General features: G+C 37.8%; 1 protein-coding gene across 1 annotated transcript in view; it reads left to right on the top strand.

Moving 5' to 3' along the window:
- LOC106871224 (myogenesis-regulating glycosidase) overlaps positions 1 to 19,261 on the top strand; it is a 22,349-nt gene extending 3,088 nt beyond the window's left edge. The window contains exons 2-3 of the mRNA XM_014917575.2: positions 10,666 to 11,062; positions 15,747 to 19,261. Coding sequence (XP_014773061.1) covers positions 10,666 to 11,062; positions 15,747 to 17,681 — 2,332 coding nt within the window. The 3' untranslated portion in view covers positions 17,682 to 19,261. The remainder of the gene's footprint in view (positions 1 to 10,665; positions 11,063 to 15,746) is intronic.
- The last annotated feature ends 196 nt before the right edge of the window (positions 19,262 to 19,457 follow it).

Here is a 19,457-nt window from a genome sequence, read left to right as displayed (position 1 = left end):
ACACACACACACACATACATATACACACACATACATATATATATATGCATGTATATATGGCAGCTGCAGCATTTTACGTTAGCTTTCCATGCTGGCATGAGTTAAATGGGACTTCGCTGCTCTCTTCGATATCTCAGCGGGGACCACATCTCCCTTGCGAGTTTCATTTTTGCCTTGCTTCCTATAACTGGACGCCCTTCTTAATGCACCGCCACGTGTAAAGTTGCAAGTCTGGAGAATCCTTACGAATTGGAAACTTTGAATAAGGACAAGGTAAAATTACTACCTGTCTTTATAGCAAGTTGATGCAGGTAGTTTATCCCGTCCCTCTCCGACTTTTAGTTCATCATCATCATCATCGTTTAACGTCCGCTTTCCATGCTAGCATGGGTTGGACGATTTGACTGAGGACTGGTGAAACCGGATGGCAACACCAGGCTCCAATCTAATTTGGCAGAGTTTCTACAGCTGGATGCCCTTCCTAACGCCAACCACTCAGAGAGTGTAGTGGGTGCTTTTACGTGTCACCCGCACGAAGGCCAGTCAGACGGTACTGGCAATGGCCATGCTCGAAATGGTGTATTTTCTGTGCCACCCGCACAAGAGCCAGTCCAGGGGCACTGGCAACGATCTCGCTCGAAAATCCTACGAAGGCCAGTCAGGCGGTACTGGCAACGGCACACACACACATATATGTATACAAACTAACCACTAAACCACACACTTTCATATATGTACATACACATACATATAACTCATTCTTCTTCATCAGTTGAATGCATGGTTAGGTATTTTCTTTGACTTTCGTCCAGCACTACTTATTGCTAATCAACAGAAGGTCCTTCCCTACACGACACATTCTGCCGTTCTTAAAACTCTTCTCCCATCTTTCATAATAACTCCCAGCACTACACTTCCTCTTTCCCTTTCCCTCTCACCACACCACTGCCAGTTATCACTCATTCCCCTACCCCCTCTTCATAATACCAGTTCCCCACCAATGTACTTTTAGCATCACTTTCCTCGGTTATTCACCTTCTCAGTTTGTAAGGGTTTTCCAGACTTGCAACTTTACATGTGAATTGTAAGGTTTTTCTCTACAAAATTGGGTATTGAACAATGGAGCCAATGAATGATTGGATGTTTTCATCCCTACTTTCCTTTAGGAAGGGCATCCAGCCATAGAAACTCTGCTAGATCAGATTGGAGCTTGGTGCAGCCATCTGGTTCGCCAGTCCTCAGTCAAATCGTCCAACCCATGCTAGCATGGAAAGCGGATGTTAAATGATGATGATATATATATATATATATATATATATATATATATATATATATATATATATATATATATATATATATTGTAGCTGTGGGCCCTTGAATCCCAAGCTATTGCAATACATGGTCCTCACCTTAGATGAGACAGCTGGGATTTATATAAGGTGCAAAGAGTGGTTGTGTGGTAAGAAGCTTGCTTCCCAACCACATGGTTCTGGGTTCAACCACACCGCATGGCACATTGGGCAAGTGTCTTCTACTATAGCCTCGGGCTGACCAAAGCCTTGTGAGTGGATTTGGTTGACAGAAACTGAAAGAAGCCCGTCATGTGTGTCTGTGTTTCCCCACCACCACCACTGCTTGACAACTGACGTTGGTGTGTTTACATCCCTGTAACTTAGTGGGTCAGCAAAAGAGACTGATAGAATAAGTACTAGGTTTACAAAGAATAATGTCCCCTTTTCCATACTGTCAATGGTTGGGCAGAATTGACCAAGGCAAATTTTCTACAGCCAGATGCTCTTCCGGTCACTGACCTTCACTTGCTTTTCCAAGTGTAATATTTCCTTGTGACAGGACATGTTATGATGGTGATACTCATTTACTACTGTCATACAATGTCAAGACTCGGAGACACTTGCACACACACATACATTCATATGCAGTTTGCTGTGCTTGAGAAAACACATCGAACTTAGTAAAATTGTGGTTATCCTTGCATACATGTGTGTCCTCTCCATCCCTCTGCAGCTAAGCAATCCTAATCTTATTTTGTTACTGCCAATAAAGGGCTACACACAGAGGAGACAAACAAGGACAGACAAACAGATTAAGTCGATTATATCGACCCCAGTGCGCAGCTGGTACTTATTTAATCGACCCCGAAAGGGTGCAAGGCAAAGTCGAGCTTGGCGGAATTTGAAACCAGAATGTAATGGCAAACGAAATACCGCAAAGCATTTCGTCCGGCGTGCTAACGTTTCTTCCAGCTCGCCGCCTTAGCAATCCTAATCTTGTGGCCTCATGAGTGCTGGTGCCGTCTATGAGCACCTGTGCCAGTGCTACATAAAAGCATCCAGCACACTCTGTTAAGTGGTTAGAGTTAGGAAGGGCATCCAGCTGCGGAAACCAATGCCAAAATACACATGAACCCTGGACAGCTCTTCAGCTGGCCTGCCTCCTGTCAGACCGTACAACTCATGCCAGTATGGACAACAAATGTTAAATGATGATAACAATCATGATGATGTATTTCATCATCATCATCATCATCATCATCATTAAACATCTACTTTCCAAGCTGGAATGGGTAGGACTTTTTGGTAGGAAACCAGTGAACTACAGAGCTGCATTGAGCTTCAATGTCATCTTTGGCATGGTTCAGCACCCTGGATGTCCTTCCTAATGCCAACAACTTTGCAACATATATTTGGTGGGTTTTTTTTTGTTTTTGTTTTTTAGGTACCACCACTTGTGATGTTGTCATGTAACTTGAAAGACAGGAAAGAACAGAGAAAAAGGAAAAAGAAAAAGTGCCCATTACTAAGAGGAAGTATTTGGGAGGAGAAAGTAGAGATGGGTGGCTGTGTACCAAGTATTGAAAAGTTAGGGTAGATAGAGGGACAAGCAGAAGTGTTTAGCTGTAGAAGAGATGCACAGCTGAAGAAGATAAGTGGAAGGCAGTGAAGGTAGTAGTACTAGAGTAGACTCACAAGGAACAAAGTGGACACAGATGGGATGGTGAATCATGGGAGAGAGGATGAGAGAGTAGAGGCTTTCATGTGAGCATGTGCGGGCAGTAAAGAGGTGGAGGCAGAGGTGGATTTAATGAGCGCTGAACAAGGGTGTGGGTGCAGATGATGGGAAATACTAGTATGCAGAGAGAATAAAGTGGGAGGTAGGAGTGGTTTAGGACGGTATGGGATGATGTGCAATGTGTAGCAGGTGTGGAGAAGGAGTTATAGGGACATATAAGGGGCTGGAGTAGGTGGGTCATGGTGGCAGATGGGGAAGGGTGTTGGGACTGAGAGCAGATAAGAGAGGTGTTTAGAGTGGAGTATAGCAGAGGCAGAAGAGAGAGAGATAGAACAGTGACTGAAGGCACAGAAAGACGATTATTGGTTGAAATCGTGTGGACAGAGATTATGAAGAATGGAAATAGTTCCAAGGGGTGGGAGAGACTGTCTGAGACTGGGATGTTATTTGTGTGTGTGTGTGTGTGTATTCTTTTACTTGTTTCAGTCATTTGACTGCAGCCATGCTGGAGCACCACCTTTAGTTGAGCAAATCGATCCCAGGACTTATTCTTTGGAAGCCTAGTACTTGTTCTAGCGGTCTCTTTTTGCCGAACCACTAATTCACGGGGACGCAAGCACACCAGCATCGGTTGCCAAGCGATGGTGGGGGGGACAAACACAGACACAAACACACATACATATATATATATATATATATATATATATACATATATGCGACGGGCTTCTTTCAGTTTCCGTCTACCAAATCCACTCACAAGGCTTTGGTCGGCCCGAGGCTATAGTAGAAGACACTTGCCCACACATACACCCACACATATGCAAACGGACACACTACAGGCTTCTTTCAGTTTCCATCTACCAAATCCACTTACAAAGCTTTGGCTGGCTTAGAGTTATAGTTGAAGATAAGTGTCCAAGGTGCCACACTGTGGAGCTGATCCCAAACCATATGGTTGGGAAGCAAATTTCTCATCCACACAGCCACACCTGCACCTGTCAAATCTACTGCTGTTGCTTCCCTTCTCATCTCTCTATCACTCATCCCATACCACTGTATGAGACCCACCCACATTTTATCCCCTACCACCATCCTGTTCACTATTTCTCTTTCCCTTCTTGATGTTTGTCTAAGAAACTGAAATGGACTGTATATATATCCAATACAATCTCCGTTCACCATATCTTTACTGTTAGTCATTACTTTATCTCCCTATCCTGTTTCTGCCATCAATACTCTTGCTCAGTACATTCACATCCTGGTCCCATCATCTTCTCTGTTCTTCAGTCTTCTCTCTCTCTCTCTCTCTCTCTCTCTCTCTCTCTCTCTCTTGGCCACGTTGCCTTGAGTGTATGTACATGTCCCTGAGTACTTAGTGCCTTCAGCTCTTGAGGTACAAGAGACCCCTTCTTGTAATGCACCCAGATCCTCCCTGAAGTACCCAGAGATGTTACATGGTCAGTCAGACTGACCATGTAACATCTCTGCTCGTAAGTTACCTCATCATTTCGTTTTTGTCTTGCTATTATATGTTTTATTATGAACTCCCTGAAGAGAAATATATGAGGAACCCCAACAGCTCTTTCTTCTTTGTGAAAGAGCTCTCATTTATTTTGAAACATGTGTAGGAATTAAAGGAACTTTTATTGACATGCGTTTTGCTCCATTTATTATTATTATCCATATCTTCTCAAAATGTATCACTTTAACTTGGTATCTCTACCTATAAAACGGCTGTGATATCTTGTTTTTTAGTGTAATTTTGCTACCTCTGATAACTATTAACGTATTTAAATTATCAAAAGTTTTAATAACTGAGATAATATTAATATATACATAAACTAATATATATATATCTCGAAAGATCACCATATACTGATAGATAGATGGATAGACAGATTGATTGATTTAATGGCTCATTTGTTTAATTATTTTTAATGATTTAATCAGTATTCTTTAATCAACCAATGTGTTCCATACCAACACACATTTGTTCTAAGTCTTATAAAACGTTTTAATCACATTTTCTTTCTCGTTCTTTTCTGTGTGATCTTCATTTGGAAATAATTACTTAACATTCGTCTTGTCTCTGTTTAAGCTGACTTTAAAACAACTATTTTTTTTGTTTGGTGGTTGTTTAAAAAAAAGAAAGAGAGAAAGGGAGAAAGAGAGAGAAGAAGAAAATCATGTTTTCTTTTGTTCTTTAATTTTGATTCAATTTAATCCATTATTCTGCTGTGTTGCTTTCTTACTTTGTTCCTTTCTCTTTTCCACAAATTCTACAAGTCAAGACAGAACCATTAAGTTAGCTTTATTTCGTATTATGCTTTCTGTTTTGTTTTGGTTTCAGTGATGTCACGTGTCTTTGTTGTTAGGGTGTTGAGATCGCGATTGTAAAGTCTCGGGGTTCGATTTTTGGCCCCGGTAATGGCTTGTGTCCTTATATATGTCACGGCGATCGCCTATGTCACTTTATTTCATGTTCAGTTTACTCAGTTAAAGATAAGTACCAAAAACAGCTGGAGTTAATCTTGTGAAGACTTGCTTGTTCAGCGAAGGGTCTTGTACTTTCAATCACTTAACCCCTTCGATATCAACCTGCCGGAAATCGCCCTTGGTCCTTTGGTGCAAAATTCTTGTTTTAAAGGGATCTAAATTAACTCTTTCATAAAAATTTCACATTAATTTATGTTCTGAACGCTAGTTTTAATAAATGCACTTATTTCATTAAATTCTTCATTATTTTCCAAATTAATTTAAACAAAGCAGCATATTTCAAGAGAAATATAGTAACGAATGGAAACGTCTCAGAAACCGGAGTAAACTCCGACCTAAATGCAGGTCCGTCGCCAGATTTGTAATAATGCTCAAGTGGAGTTTCGATATAAGTGTATACTGTAAATCTGAAGGCGTACCATTGAATAGTGAGGAGGCATTGCCATCAAGTTCACCCCTTAGTGACGGACATGCCTAAGTGAGCATTTAGGGTTGATGCGAACTTAACAATTTAGATTTGATAACGTCTCTCCACCTGAAACACATAGACTGATGTTGGGACAAATGTAATTTAGAAGATTTCTGTTTGCTTTTATCCTACGCACAGTTTTCAATGCTTTATCATAGCCTGGTGAATTAGAAATGCATAAAACCATATCGTTTTTAAATGTCGAAAGATTTTTTATCAGCATTAGTCGGTAAGTCGATAATAAAATGAAATAGTTATACCGAATGTCGATATTGATCTACCCATATTTAACAGATATTTTGCTGTGAGACCCAAGACATATCCGTGCCTAATGCTTCGATAATGATACCTATACGTACAGCACCTATAACCATTGTTATCTGAACTTGTATGGTGATTCCCCACACACTGCAACACTTCACTGGCTTGTTTATTAATACCAACAATGCAAGAAATTTATAGGCACTCTCAGTATAAATTGTTATGGAGCAAAAATCTCAAAGAAAGAAATTCTTTTGAATCAGGTCGTCTAGTTATGTTTTTTTTACAATTTTCTTAGGTGCTTCTGGCCGCCTGTAACGTCTACTTATTTTTTCCATGCATAAACAATTTTGCAATAAAACTGTCAGTTGAAAAAATTTCTTTTCAGTTTCATTTTTATTATTGAGTTGACAATGGTTGACGTCTAATTCCTTTATTTATTTTCTGAGTAGTTAAGACTACCATATATATATATATATACTACATTCAGAAGTCAAACACCTATAGTAATAAACAATGGACGGAAAAACATGCTAAATGCACAGACGCACAGATGAACAGGTGTGTGTGTGAGAGAGGGGGAGGGGGAGAAAAACACGCTATATATTTACATGGAGCACAAAAATATAGAAAGATATGAAGAAAATATGTAATTTCTTAACTCTACAGCTGTTCCAAGAAGCTCAGAGCTACATAATAATCATGACTTGCAGATGAAATCTGCAATTAAGTGAAAGTATGTAATCAGTAACCAGTCACATGGAGATATTAGAATAAGTCCGTTTTCCCTTGTCAAGAGAAAATTAGCGAAAGCGGTTCAAATAGTAGCGTCAGCAGATATAAACAGTTGAAGGAAAAGAGGAGGTGGAGCAAGAACGGAAAGTGACGTTAGTGCAATCGCCCCTAATACTTGTAGCCTTACCACACGTGATTGCGTTAATGCCCTCTCCCAGTTCCATACTAGTTACGAAAACACCGCTGATCCTACTTCTTGGATAACTGATAACATGAATCAACATAGCAGTGGGAAAACCTGAAATTGTTGGGTGTTCTAACTATGTCTATTAGATGGATTTTGTTTACTCTCTAACATCTTTATATAAATGCCAGGCAATAATAACCCCACGTTCCCACGTTCTAGGGTCTACATTGGCAGCACCATTGATTTCACTTGAAGTCATTCTTAAATAGAGCCTCTAAACTCTCTACTTCCTTAGCTGTATATGTACACCACCTCAAGTCCCAGAGCATTCCCGACACCTTACCCTATCTGTAGTTTGTAGGGCTCCCCCGTATACACTTCAATAACCACTAAATAATCACACACACTATATACTGAACACTTTTTCCATTTTATTTTCACTATTAACTGTCCTCTATCTATAGATTGTTATAGAGCAAAAATTAACAGATATTTTGCTGCGGGATGTGACACGCAAGACATATCCGTGCCTAATGCTTCGATAATGATACGTATCTACGATGGGGCCACGAACTCTGCGGTGAAAATTCAGAGTTACTAGTGGTCGGTGAATTTTTAATAAAAATGCGAAGGTGGTTTATCAATTCAAAAATCGATATCCACGAAATAACCATACTTTCTGATATTTCAATACTAGAAACCTTCCTGGCGATCGTCTTTGTAAACCCCAAAAATATCGTAACCATTGGTCCAGTTGTCTGGCCGTGAAGAGGCAACAGACAAAGACACGGACAGACGGATATAACGCCCATTATAGTAAGATTATGATTATTACGTGACTCTGAGCTTCCTGAAACAGCTGTCGAGTTACGAAATTACATATTTTTCTGTATTTGTTTTGTGCTCCGTGTAAATATGTGTGTATATTAATAAATGTAGACTTGTGTGTGTGAAGCCTAATTGTTTATCTGCATTGCTACCTCTATATCAACGCGTTTGGTATTTCTCTTACGGCCACTCTTGACACCTTGGGTTTTGCCCTGGACGAAGAATTCGCAAGTTCAAATTTATTTGAGCACTACGATGTATTTTCGATATTGAGCATATATAGCTCTCGCCTATTGTGTGTGTGTGTGTGTGTGTGTGTACACATTCACATAAGTAGATAGATAGATATAGCAATCTTAATTCATCTAATTGAGACATTTAATTAGTGAGAATGGGACGAATCAACAGGTAGTATGCGTGTTTATACTTATGAAAGAGGTGAGAAATAAAGTAGACAAGTTATTTATAACTTAATATAACTTGTGTGCGCGTAGATGTATCTATTTGTGTGTGAATATGCATATGTGTGTGTATGAGAAGGAGAGGGTGTAAGGTTTAAGTTATAACTAAGTACAACTTTTCTATATATATATATGTATACATAAATGTAGGTGTATATGTGTACATTTTCCTTTATTTCGTTCGCTGTTTAAGTCTATGTAAGCATAGTAATGTTTAGCGATACGTAATTAAAGTGAGCGTAACTTGAATTATTATGGGCCATCATACGTTCAATTAATCTAGACTATATCCATTTCGAGGAAAGGTAAACATCGTTGAACAATTATACAATTACCTACATACAACATAATACACAACTGTTTCATTTTTAAAAGTCCGTCCTGCTCCACTTCGCAGACATAGACAGCAACATTTTTAAAAGTTCGTTGCGTTCTTACTAATCTCGCTCCACCACCAACATTCTCCCATAGTCACCACTAAAACTTATTTCTAGACATACACAGACAAGACAATGGAGAAAATGTGACGTTCCGACGGCCACACTACATTAAATATTATGGTAAACTGCATGTTTGTATGTGTGTGTGTGTGTGTAATGAGGTGTTCATTATAGCGATGGATCTTTAAGATATCATCTACACGCGGCTACCCCTTTGCATGGGTGGTCTCTGTGAGGACTGACCTGAGGGTAAAACAACTCTACACACCCCATTAACGAGTGTGTTTTTGTGTGTTTGCATGTTAATATATGCATACGTAAATACATACGTGGAACATAGCTATAGCTATATGTATGTGCATGTGTGTAGCTTGCTTACCAACCACATGGTTCCGGGTTCAGTCCCACTGCGCGGCACCTTGGGCAAGTGTCTTCTACTATAGCCTCGGGCCGACCAAAGCTTTGTGAGTGGATTTGGTAGACGGAAACCGAAAGAAGCCCGTCGTATATATGTATATATATATAATCACATTCTTGACAATTTATATATATATATATATACTCTTTACTCTTTTACTTGTTTCAGTCTTTTGACTGTGGCCATGCTGGAGCACCGCCTTTAGTCAAGCAAATCGACCCAGGACTTATTCTTTGGAAGCCTAGTACTTATTCTATCGGTCTCTTTTGCCGAACCGCTATGTTACGGGGACGTAAACACACCAGCATCGGTTGTCAAGCGATATTGGGGAGACAAACACAGACACACAAGCATATACACACACATACATATATTAATAATACAGTAGGCAGGAGAATAAATTAGAGAAATGACATGAGTAGGTAGGTTGTATGAGTTGAGAGAAAGACAAAATGCATAAAGAGAACAAGAAATGTATGGTGATATGGGCTTGCCTTTTTGGACATGTTGCTTTTGGAATACGCTCTGGTTCCTCATCCTTTTCCCTAAGATCTTTATTTCTCTTTTACACATCACACCTTCTGCCTGAATCTTGATCTTCTCAATCCACCCCACCATCCTTTTCATTCTCTGACTTGCTTTCACTAATCCCTTCCTCCTATTATTCCTTTCTCTAATACTATATCTCTTAGTCTCTCCACTACTACCCTTCCCCCATCATACTTTAATCTCTCACCTTTTCTCCTGTTCTCCCTCTCAGTCATGAGAATTCTTTAGTCTTGAGAAGAGTTACCAAGCAACCTTACAAGTGCCCAATACCATGATAAATACATCCAGTGCTATCTGTAAAGCACTTGGTAAACCAATCCAACAACTTTAACCCATTACCTACCAGTGACCTCATATGAGATCACTTAAAAATTACAAATTTCGTAATTATCTGTCAATATTTACACATATCTAACCTTTTTGCTATATCTACTAGGTATATTTCTCTGATATTCAAATGAGATTTGCTAATTTTTCACCCAATATCTCGCTTATTTCTATTTAAAATGTTATTTTGAAATGTTATTTTGATCATTCCAGTGTGTTTCTAAGGCTGTTTTATGCTAGAAATCAAAGTTTCATTAAAAAATTCCAGTTAATAGAATAATGGGAGGTAATGGGTTAAGAAGACGTTTTAATTTTCCCCACTACAAAATTAGACAGTCTTTTCAATCTTACATTCACCAGCCCTTCCCAGAACAATATTTCAAACTGTTTCTCATATTTAACTAAGATAAATATAAAGTTTTTATATTTAAAACTGATGTTTTGAAATTTTGCCTCATTTGCAGTACTGTCGAAGATGTTTGCTTGCTCGACTCTACAGAATTCAACCAAGAAGACTCTGCTCTCCTACAAGATGACAAGGTGTTTGAGGACACGGGCAGTGAATTACCACTGCTTCTCCCGTCTGAAACAACAAATGCAGAAGATGAGCAAAACACTACCACAGATACATACGTGAAATTTAGCTTAGCAGAAGATGCTGAGCAAGAAGATGGAATTGGAGGAGAAGGAGGAGGAGGAGGAGGCCAAGGAGAAAATGACTTGACAGCGAATTGCAACTTTGCTCCCACCACAAGATGCAATTCACAGTATGCCACAGTTGACTCGACTGATAGCGTTCGGTTTGCAGAACACACAACAGTAATCACAGTTCCACGCTTGAAATCACGACCAAAGAAAAGTGTAAGTTGTTTCTTAGCTCTCTCTCTCTCTCATTCTCTCTCTCTCTCTCTCTCTCTGTTGCTCTCTCTCTGTACCTCATGTCAGGTTGTTGGTTCATCTGGTATTGAGGAGAGGAGGATGTCTAGTTCCTTTTTTGAAGACATCTACTTCCACCTTATGCAGATTTCTTAATGTTTGTGGCAGGGCATTGAAGAGCTATGGGCTTTTGAACCCTAGACTATTGCAATACTTGGTCCTGAATATAGATGGAGTGGATGGTACCTTTGGTACAATATAATGGCGGCCAGTTGTGGCATTTGTATAACACTCAATGCAGAAATTAGGTATTAGCCCTTCTAAAGATTTCCATATGTAGATTATTACATATCTGTCACACCTTCACTCCTGGCAGTAAAGTTGCAGTTTTCTCAGCCTATCCCTGTAGCTCATCTGCTACAATGTCTCAATCTTTTTAGTGTAGTGGCATTGGATTGTTTCAAGCTCCACTGTTAGTTTGGCACTATATGGTGACCATAACTGGGAGCAGTAGTCCAAGTGACTGAGAACAAAGGTTCTCCACAGGCTCAACATAGTTTCTTGGTCTCTTGTCTTGAAGGACCTCAGTATCCATCTTGCCAGTTGTCTGCACTTTGCTGCCGTCTTGCTTATGTGCATATGAAATGATGTGTCATTGCACATACTGATCCCCCAAGTCTTCACTGCATGTGACTCTGGGATTGTAGTGCTTTCGGGTCCTGTAAATGTAGATTGTACTGTATTCGTGAGTTGACAGTGCAGTGCTTGAAATTTTCCAGCATTAAACCGCATGTTGTTTATTTTGGCCCACTTGCATATTGAATTTAGGTCCTGCTGTAAGCTTGTGACATATATATATATATATATATATATATATATATATATATAGGGAGAATTCACAAAAAAACAAAAAGACGAAGACAGGTGGTGTAGAAAACAATCAGATGTATTAGTATAACGCTCGGGAATTGAAAAAGTCTTTAACGTTTCAAACCTACACTCTTCCACAGAAAGAAACACAGAAAGAAACAAGCAGCAATCTATTATGGCAATATATATATATATATATATATATACACACACACTCATACACAATGGAATTCTTTCTGTTTCGATGTACCACATCCATTCACAAGGCTTTAGTTGGCCTGGGGCTATAACAGAAGACACTTGTCCAAGGTACCACACAGTGGAACTGAACCAAGAACCACTTGCCTGGAAAGCGAACTTCTTAACTGCACAGCCATTCATGCAATCACGATATATTATTATCTATCATCGACGGTCATACTTGTTAAATGAGAGGACAGCCATTGTATTCGTATTTTGATGATCTCTATGTTGTTACAGATATTGTATTATGTCATTGGAGAGGACATTTAATACTCAGTCATAGATTTCGCACCTTTCTCTAAGTAGGTTCTTACACATCCGGGTGTGATTCACTACTATAAACTGTAGCAGTGGTTTTTGTAGAATTCACAAAATCCTGTTTTACTTTCCACATGTGTAAAGAAATATCTTTTTTCAGGAGAAAGAACATTCAGTATGTGTTTGGTGAACAAAGCCTCCCTACTCCACACCTCTAACTCAAAAACACAGAGACTTTTACAGAAGCTTTTCTGACATATGATATTATATATAGGTCAGGTAAGGTGCCAGGTGTTTAGTGGATGGAAATTGGATGTTTGTCATTGTGTGTGTGTAAGGAGTGACGCCTGGTACTTCAAGACAGAGTATGCAGTTTTTTAATATCAAAGTTATGTAATTGATTTAAAGCACGCCTATTATGCAACTAATATAAGTTTTATATTGATGAAATGTGTTTAACAATAACAATACATCTCATAGTTGTAAAATAAGGCATTTTGAAACTACATACACATCAGCAACAAAAAGCTAGCTAGTTTCTATATGTTTTATATGTTCACTGGTTACTCTGATGCAAGAACCAAGAAAAATAGAAGTACCTTCACCCATTGTATCCACTTCTTTGCTTGGCCCCACTCCAATCACTATGCCCAGTTCTTCCTTCTTAGAACATCTCCTCTCTGGAATTCCTTCCCTGCTTGTATTTTTCCTGCAGGTTTTGATTTATAAAGCTTCAAGAGAAAGGAACATTAATGACAGCATTCTCACCTGTTTAACACCTTTGTTACCATATTTCTATCAACATATGCTGCCTTTGTTTTAATTAATTTTTTGAATTATGAAGAATTTAGTAAAATAACTTTCTGATTATTAAGCTGGGAGCTGGAACAAATTACCATAAAATTTTGGTGGTAGATTATAATTTAGACCCCTTAGAACAGTGAGTTAGAATCTGGGGCTGTCTCAGGCAGGTTTGTATTGAAAAGATTAAGGAGATCTCTGAATGCTATAAGAACTGTCCCTTCTTCCAGACCCAGTAAGTAAAAATACAAAGTTCAAGTTGAACTTCATCATCAACATCACCAGTCTGGGTGGCTATATAAAGATGGTCATAAAATAAATGAACAAATGTATTGTGTATGTGTGTATGTATGTGTCCGTTAAACTCTATAAAGTGTTTAACACTGGGAAGGGCTTTTTGTCGTAGAAATCTTATCAAAAATGGAATGTTTGAGTGACACTTAGTTCCCAACCTGTTTGGGAGGACAGTAACTTTTGAATAAGAACTGTCTTGAAACATGGTGATTCATCTAATCGATGTTGATGTGGAAAGCAAACTTAAAAACAACGATGATAAAGGTGGTGGTGGTGGCAGTGGTGATGGCAGTGAAGGTTTTGATGATGAGGAGGATGATGACCAACAGTGGTGGTTGCCATTGTGACATTGGTGTCGGTGATGATGATGATGATGATGATGATGATGATGATGATCGTGGTGACAGTGGTGGTGGTGGTGGTGGTGGTGGTGGTGGTGGTGATGATAAAAGTCTGGTAATATGCAAACAAAAAAAGGCAGAAACTTGTTTATGCTTGTGTGTATGCACATACATTATTATGTATATAACTGTTTGTGTTACGTGCATAGAAATAAATTTTATAAACAGTTACACAGGACTTTACACCAAAAACAACAGGTTCAAGTTTCTCTCAGATAAACAAGCTTATATAATGTGTGTGTGTGTGTGTAGATATATGTTGTCTTCTATATCTGTATTCAACATTACTGTTATAATAAATCTTTTGCTGACCCCCAAGAGTATATAACACTGCATTATATAACACTGTATTATATAACATTATATATATTTAATATTATAATGCATTGCATAACATTCCCCTAACTGTGTTTTGATAATTGCATTAAGCTTCATTTTTTTAACTAAAGTTCAAATGTCAACTCCTTTCAAGAAAGGTTAAAGGTTACACCTTAAAATTCTTTTTTGAATTCCCACTAACATTTAACTGACCTGTTTTTTTATTAGTATTTTCATTATTTTTCATTTATTTTTTGTTAAAGGTTTTATTTATTTATTTATTCATTTTATTTTTTCATGCTTGCTGTCTTCAACTTATTTTTCTCCAACTTTAGGAAAACGCAATTTTCTTTTCACATCTGTTGAGATTATTATCATCATTATTATTCTTATTATTATTATTATTATTATTATTTTGGAATATGTCACTTGTCATTTTTTTCTCATCATCATCATCATCATCTCTTTTCCTTTTCTGTCTTCTGTCTTATTTTACAACATCCGCTTCCAATAGCTCAGTGATGAGGTATAGAGTGTGTGCAGGGCGAGGGGGGGGGGGTGTCAACAAAGAGAAATATATGTGGTGGGACAGAGAAAAAAACCAGTGGCTTGAACCCCAAATCTTAAGATCCAAAGGTTTGGTACTACCAAGATGAAAAAAAAAAAACCTAGAAGGCTTGGCAAAACATACAAACCAGTCAACAACAATAAGAACCACAACAACAACAAGAGACACAACAATAAATACTACAACAACATACAGATGCAACTCTCAAATACTGTTTTCTGCAAAGAAAATAATAAGAAATTGACAAAATTTGTGCAATGAAAGGTAAAATATTTATGGTGTATGAAAGCTTTGGTGGAGGTACAATGGTGCAGTGGTTAGGGCAGCAGACTCGTGGTCATAGGATCGCGGTTTCGATTCCCAGACTGGGCATTGTGAGTGTTTATTGAGCGAAAACACCTAAAGCTCCACGAGGCTCCGGCAGGGGATGGTGGCGAACCCTGCTGTACTCTTTCACCACAACTTTCTCTCACTCTTCTTTCCTGTTTCTGTTGTGCCTGTAATTCAAAGGGTCAGCCTTGTCACACTGTGTCACGCTGAATATCCCCGAGAACTACATTAAGGGTACACGTGTCTGTGGAGTGCTCAGCCACTTGCACGTCAATTTCACGAGCAGGCTGTTCCGTTGATTGGATCAACTGGAACCCTCGACGTCGTAAGCTATGGAGTGCCAACAACAAATGCTGAAACAGATTCCAGTTTTGCCAAGGTGTTTCTAAAGGTTTTTCATCACTGACCCAAGTACTCCACTCACAGTTGGTACCACTCTTGCATTCATATTCTACATTCTCTTGATATCTATTCTCAAGTCTGTGCAGTAAGACTTGAAATAATTTAATTGTATTAAATGCTCCACATTCAGACTGTCATTTTCTACCATGGCTAATTATATGTTTATATTTTATCTATTCATTAGACTCCAAGTAAAGAAAACTCCAAACTGCTTAAATACAGTGTGGCCACACTCTTCATATTGATTCTTGCTGGTTTCATATCTGTGAGAGTTCTTCATGCAAGACAAACCAATGCTATTTTGGTTGGCCGACTTATCCATTTCTCTGAAGCTGAACGGAAAGTACAACTGTTGAATAAATTTAAAGGAATAACTCTAACTGGATGGTTAGGAATCAACCTCACATCTAGCTTTCATTTTTGTCAACCAAAGATTAAAGAACAAAGCATTCAAGAATTGTGCTATCAAAGTCAGCGCTCTACCAAGCTACAAATACTACATGAAGAAAAAGGCAGTCTGTATTGCTATTCTATAAATTGGGAAATTTCACAGGTAGAAGAGTTCCTTGATTGTTACCAGATAAAATCTTCTAATTGGTATGGAATGAACATTGGTTCAAGGCAATCATGGCCACTGAAGAATTTTTCTACTGGTCCTATTCCATTTTCAACAGAATCATCAGATATGTTGGGTTCTGTATTAGAACCACTTTGGATTAGTTCTGATGGTGTTGGAATCTTTGTAAATGACTCACATCCTTTTAAAATTAGCTGGAATTCTTCTGATGATGGATTATTTTGTCTTCTGCCAGACCTAAGACAACCATATCCCAACCAACAACTCCACTATTATTTGTGTCAAGGTAGTGATATCAGAGATACTTATGTCAACATGAAAAAGACATTTTTACCTGTGAGCCAAGATGAACTGGCAAAGAACAATAAACTTTTAAAAACAATGATCTGGTCTTTTGAAGAAAATTCCAGGAATATTTCTATACAAAGTGCCATCCTTAATTTCATTAATAGTAAATTCGCTCACACTTATAACGATACTTACATCGAATTGAATAACAATTGGCAACAAAGTCAGGGAGATTTCACTTTTGATCCCAAACAATTCCGAAATATCTCTGAATTCCTTCGTCAAGTTGATTGTCATAATATTGGTATTATATATCCAATAAGTCCTTATTTCCATTTCACATCCAGAGAATTCAATGTTGGAATGACCTCAGGATATTTTATAAGGGATGATTTGAGTGACGTTACAAAGCTTGTCAAATGGCAAAATAAACAGATGGCTATTGTAGATGTTTCCAACCCAAATGCTTCAAAATGGTATTTGGACAAATTGCTTCACCTTTCTACGAAGCCAGAATTCGGAGGATTCCGTAATTTAGCAATTGGACAGAGCTACATTCCAAAGAATATTCGCTTTTATAACACAAGTTACACTATAAAAGACTACGTTGACAAAATGGCGTCATTCTACAGAAACAGTTCAGAAATATTTTATTATGATTCCAAATTAAACAAACATAAACTATTAGTGATCAATGTTAAATCTATGTTTGTATCCAGAGGCAAGTATACCTGTATTAATAATGTCATTGATCAGGCACTAACTGTTAGTATGTTAGGCTATCCGTACATAACTCTTTCCCCTGTAAAATTTCCCAATATTACTCAAGAACTGTACATGCGATATATCACCTTGGCTTCTTTTATGCCAGTTGTCCGTTTATCATACAGCAGGTACTTATATAATCATACAACTTCATTACATTTACGAGACGTTATCACTCTCCATCGAAAATTAGTGTACAAAACTATTGAAGGCCTTTCTTCAGACATCAAAGCAGGCCTTCCAATTATTCGCCCCCTTTGGTGGGTCAACCCTAATGATAAAACAACTCTCAACATCTCAGACCAATTTCTTATTGGCAATGAGTTAATGGTTGCCCCCTACTTATGTGATAGCATCAAAAAGCGTGATATATACATTCCAGCTGGTAGATGGAAAGACCTTCAGTCTGAAGTTGAAATTCAGGGCAAAACTTGGTTGTATAATTATCCGACTGAAAAAAATTTTGTTGCAATATTTCAGCTCCTTTAAAAAAAGAGTTTGGCAGGAAGAGTAAAAAAAAAATGAATAAATACAATATGATATTTAGTTTCATTTCCTCTGATTTCAAATTTCATTAAATTTCTGTTCAAGTCCCTGCCAAAAACAAAAGTAAAAAATGAAATAATAATAATAATAATATGACAATGATAAATACCAGTAATACACTGGACTTGGATCGTCCATCCCTTCCCTATCTTAAAAAAGTTGAAATATATGACAATAATGACTATTACTATTGCTGTTGTCACTACTACTACTACTACTACCACCACCACCACTACCACTACCATTACTACCACCACCACCAAAACCACTACTACTACTACAACAAGGAACCATTTCCATTCCTCAGTGGCAGCTAGATAACTATCAATGCAATGAAATTCTTTCACAGAATATTCTGGAATGAAATCCAAAAAACATGCAAACTACAAGAAAAGATATTAGTTGGTACAGCCAAAAAAAAAAAGAGATATATTTTTTTAAATTATGAATGAGGGTATATTATGTCATCCTTAAAGCAAGCAGACTTATTATGATCAGGGGCCCCTCACCTGTGACCATCGTATCTTGTATATCTAAAACTTCTTAGCTAGTGTGTTCTTATTTGTTTTAAGATGCTATGGTATGAGTTGAAAAGAAGTTTGACTGCTGTTTCTAGCAAACTGAGCAACCACCTAGAGCAGTGGTTCTCAACCAGGATCCATATAAAATAGTGGGGGTTCACACAAAATAGTAAATTGGGGACCCAAAGCAGTATATTAACCCTTTGACATTTAAACTGGCTACGTCCAGCCCAAATATATCACCTGTTTTATGCTCAAATTGGCCAGATTTGGCCTTGTACAATATCTTACAATATCATACAAAAAATATACAATCACATCATCAGAATTTCAAAGCTATGACATAATGTCTGATTAATTCAAAACAATGTAAATAAATAAGCTTCACATTTGACAGAACAATCCAAATACTTAAGAATTAAAGGTCCATAAAAAACGTTCGTTTTGGATGTGTATATTCCAAGAAACAGCAAGATTTCTAACTCTTTTTGCATAATTCAACCTAGACAATTTAATGTGTGAAAAGCAAGTAGTTCTAAATATCGAATGGCTCTGGGGGTTCACCAGAGTAAAATAGTAATCAAAGGGGTTCATAAGCCAAAAAATAGTTGAAAACTGCTGACCAAGAGGCTTGTTGTTATATTATAATGTGCAGTTGAATTCTCTCACCATTTCAACTGTCTGAAATATTAGATATTTCTTCGCAACTCACACTAACATTTTGTTTTTCAAACCATCACACATTGAACTGTGTAAAACAATAAAGAAAAAAATCTGTTTCTTGCAATAAATACCAATACATACATTTAAGGCAACATTTTTTCAGGGGCCCTTGAAATTCTATTGTGGATCCCCAATTTACTATTTTGCTGCAGGGAGCCCACCAAAATTTTATATGGGCCCTTAGGGGCCATATGGATCCCCCGTTGAGAACCACTGGTGTAGACCTAAATTTATAGTGGCTGAATAAAATGAGAGATTGTCCTATCTCGAATCCCTTGAGCTATACGTCTGTTCAGCTAGAACATTCACTTGGAAGTTAATCAACAACAACAATCTCATCAAAAAAAGATTATTTTTTCCTACATATTCACTCTCATAACAAATTTCTGTGAATTCCAACATTCATTTACAAAAATGGTTTATCACATGTGAAAAGATAATTTATATGATGTCTTTTGAGCAATTTTAATTCAGT

This window comes from Octopus bimaculoides, chromosome 12 (genome assembly GCF_001194135.2).
Source record: "Octopus bimaculoides isolate UCB-OBI-ISO-001 chromosome 12, ASM119413v2, whole genome shotgun sequence".
Lineage (NCBI taxonomy): Eukaryota > Metazoa > Mollusca > Cephalopoda > Octopoda > Octopodidae > Octopus > Octopus bimaculoides.
The sequence above is the reverse complement of the archived record's forward strand: the minus strand, read 5'-3'. Positions and strand labels throughout refer to the sequence as shown.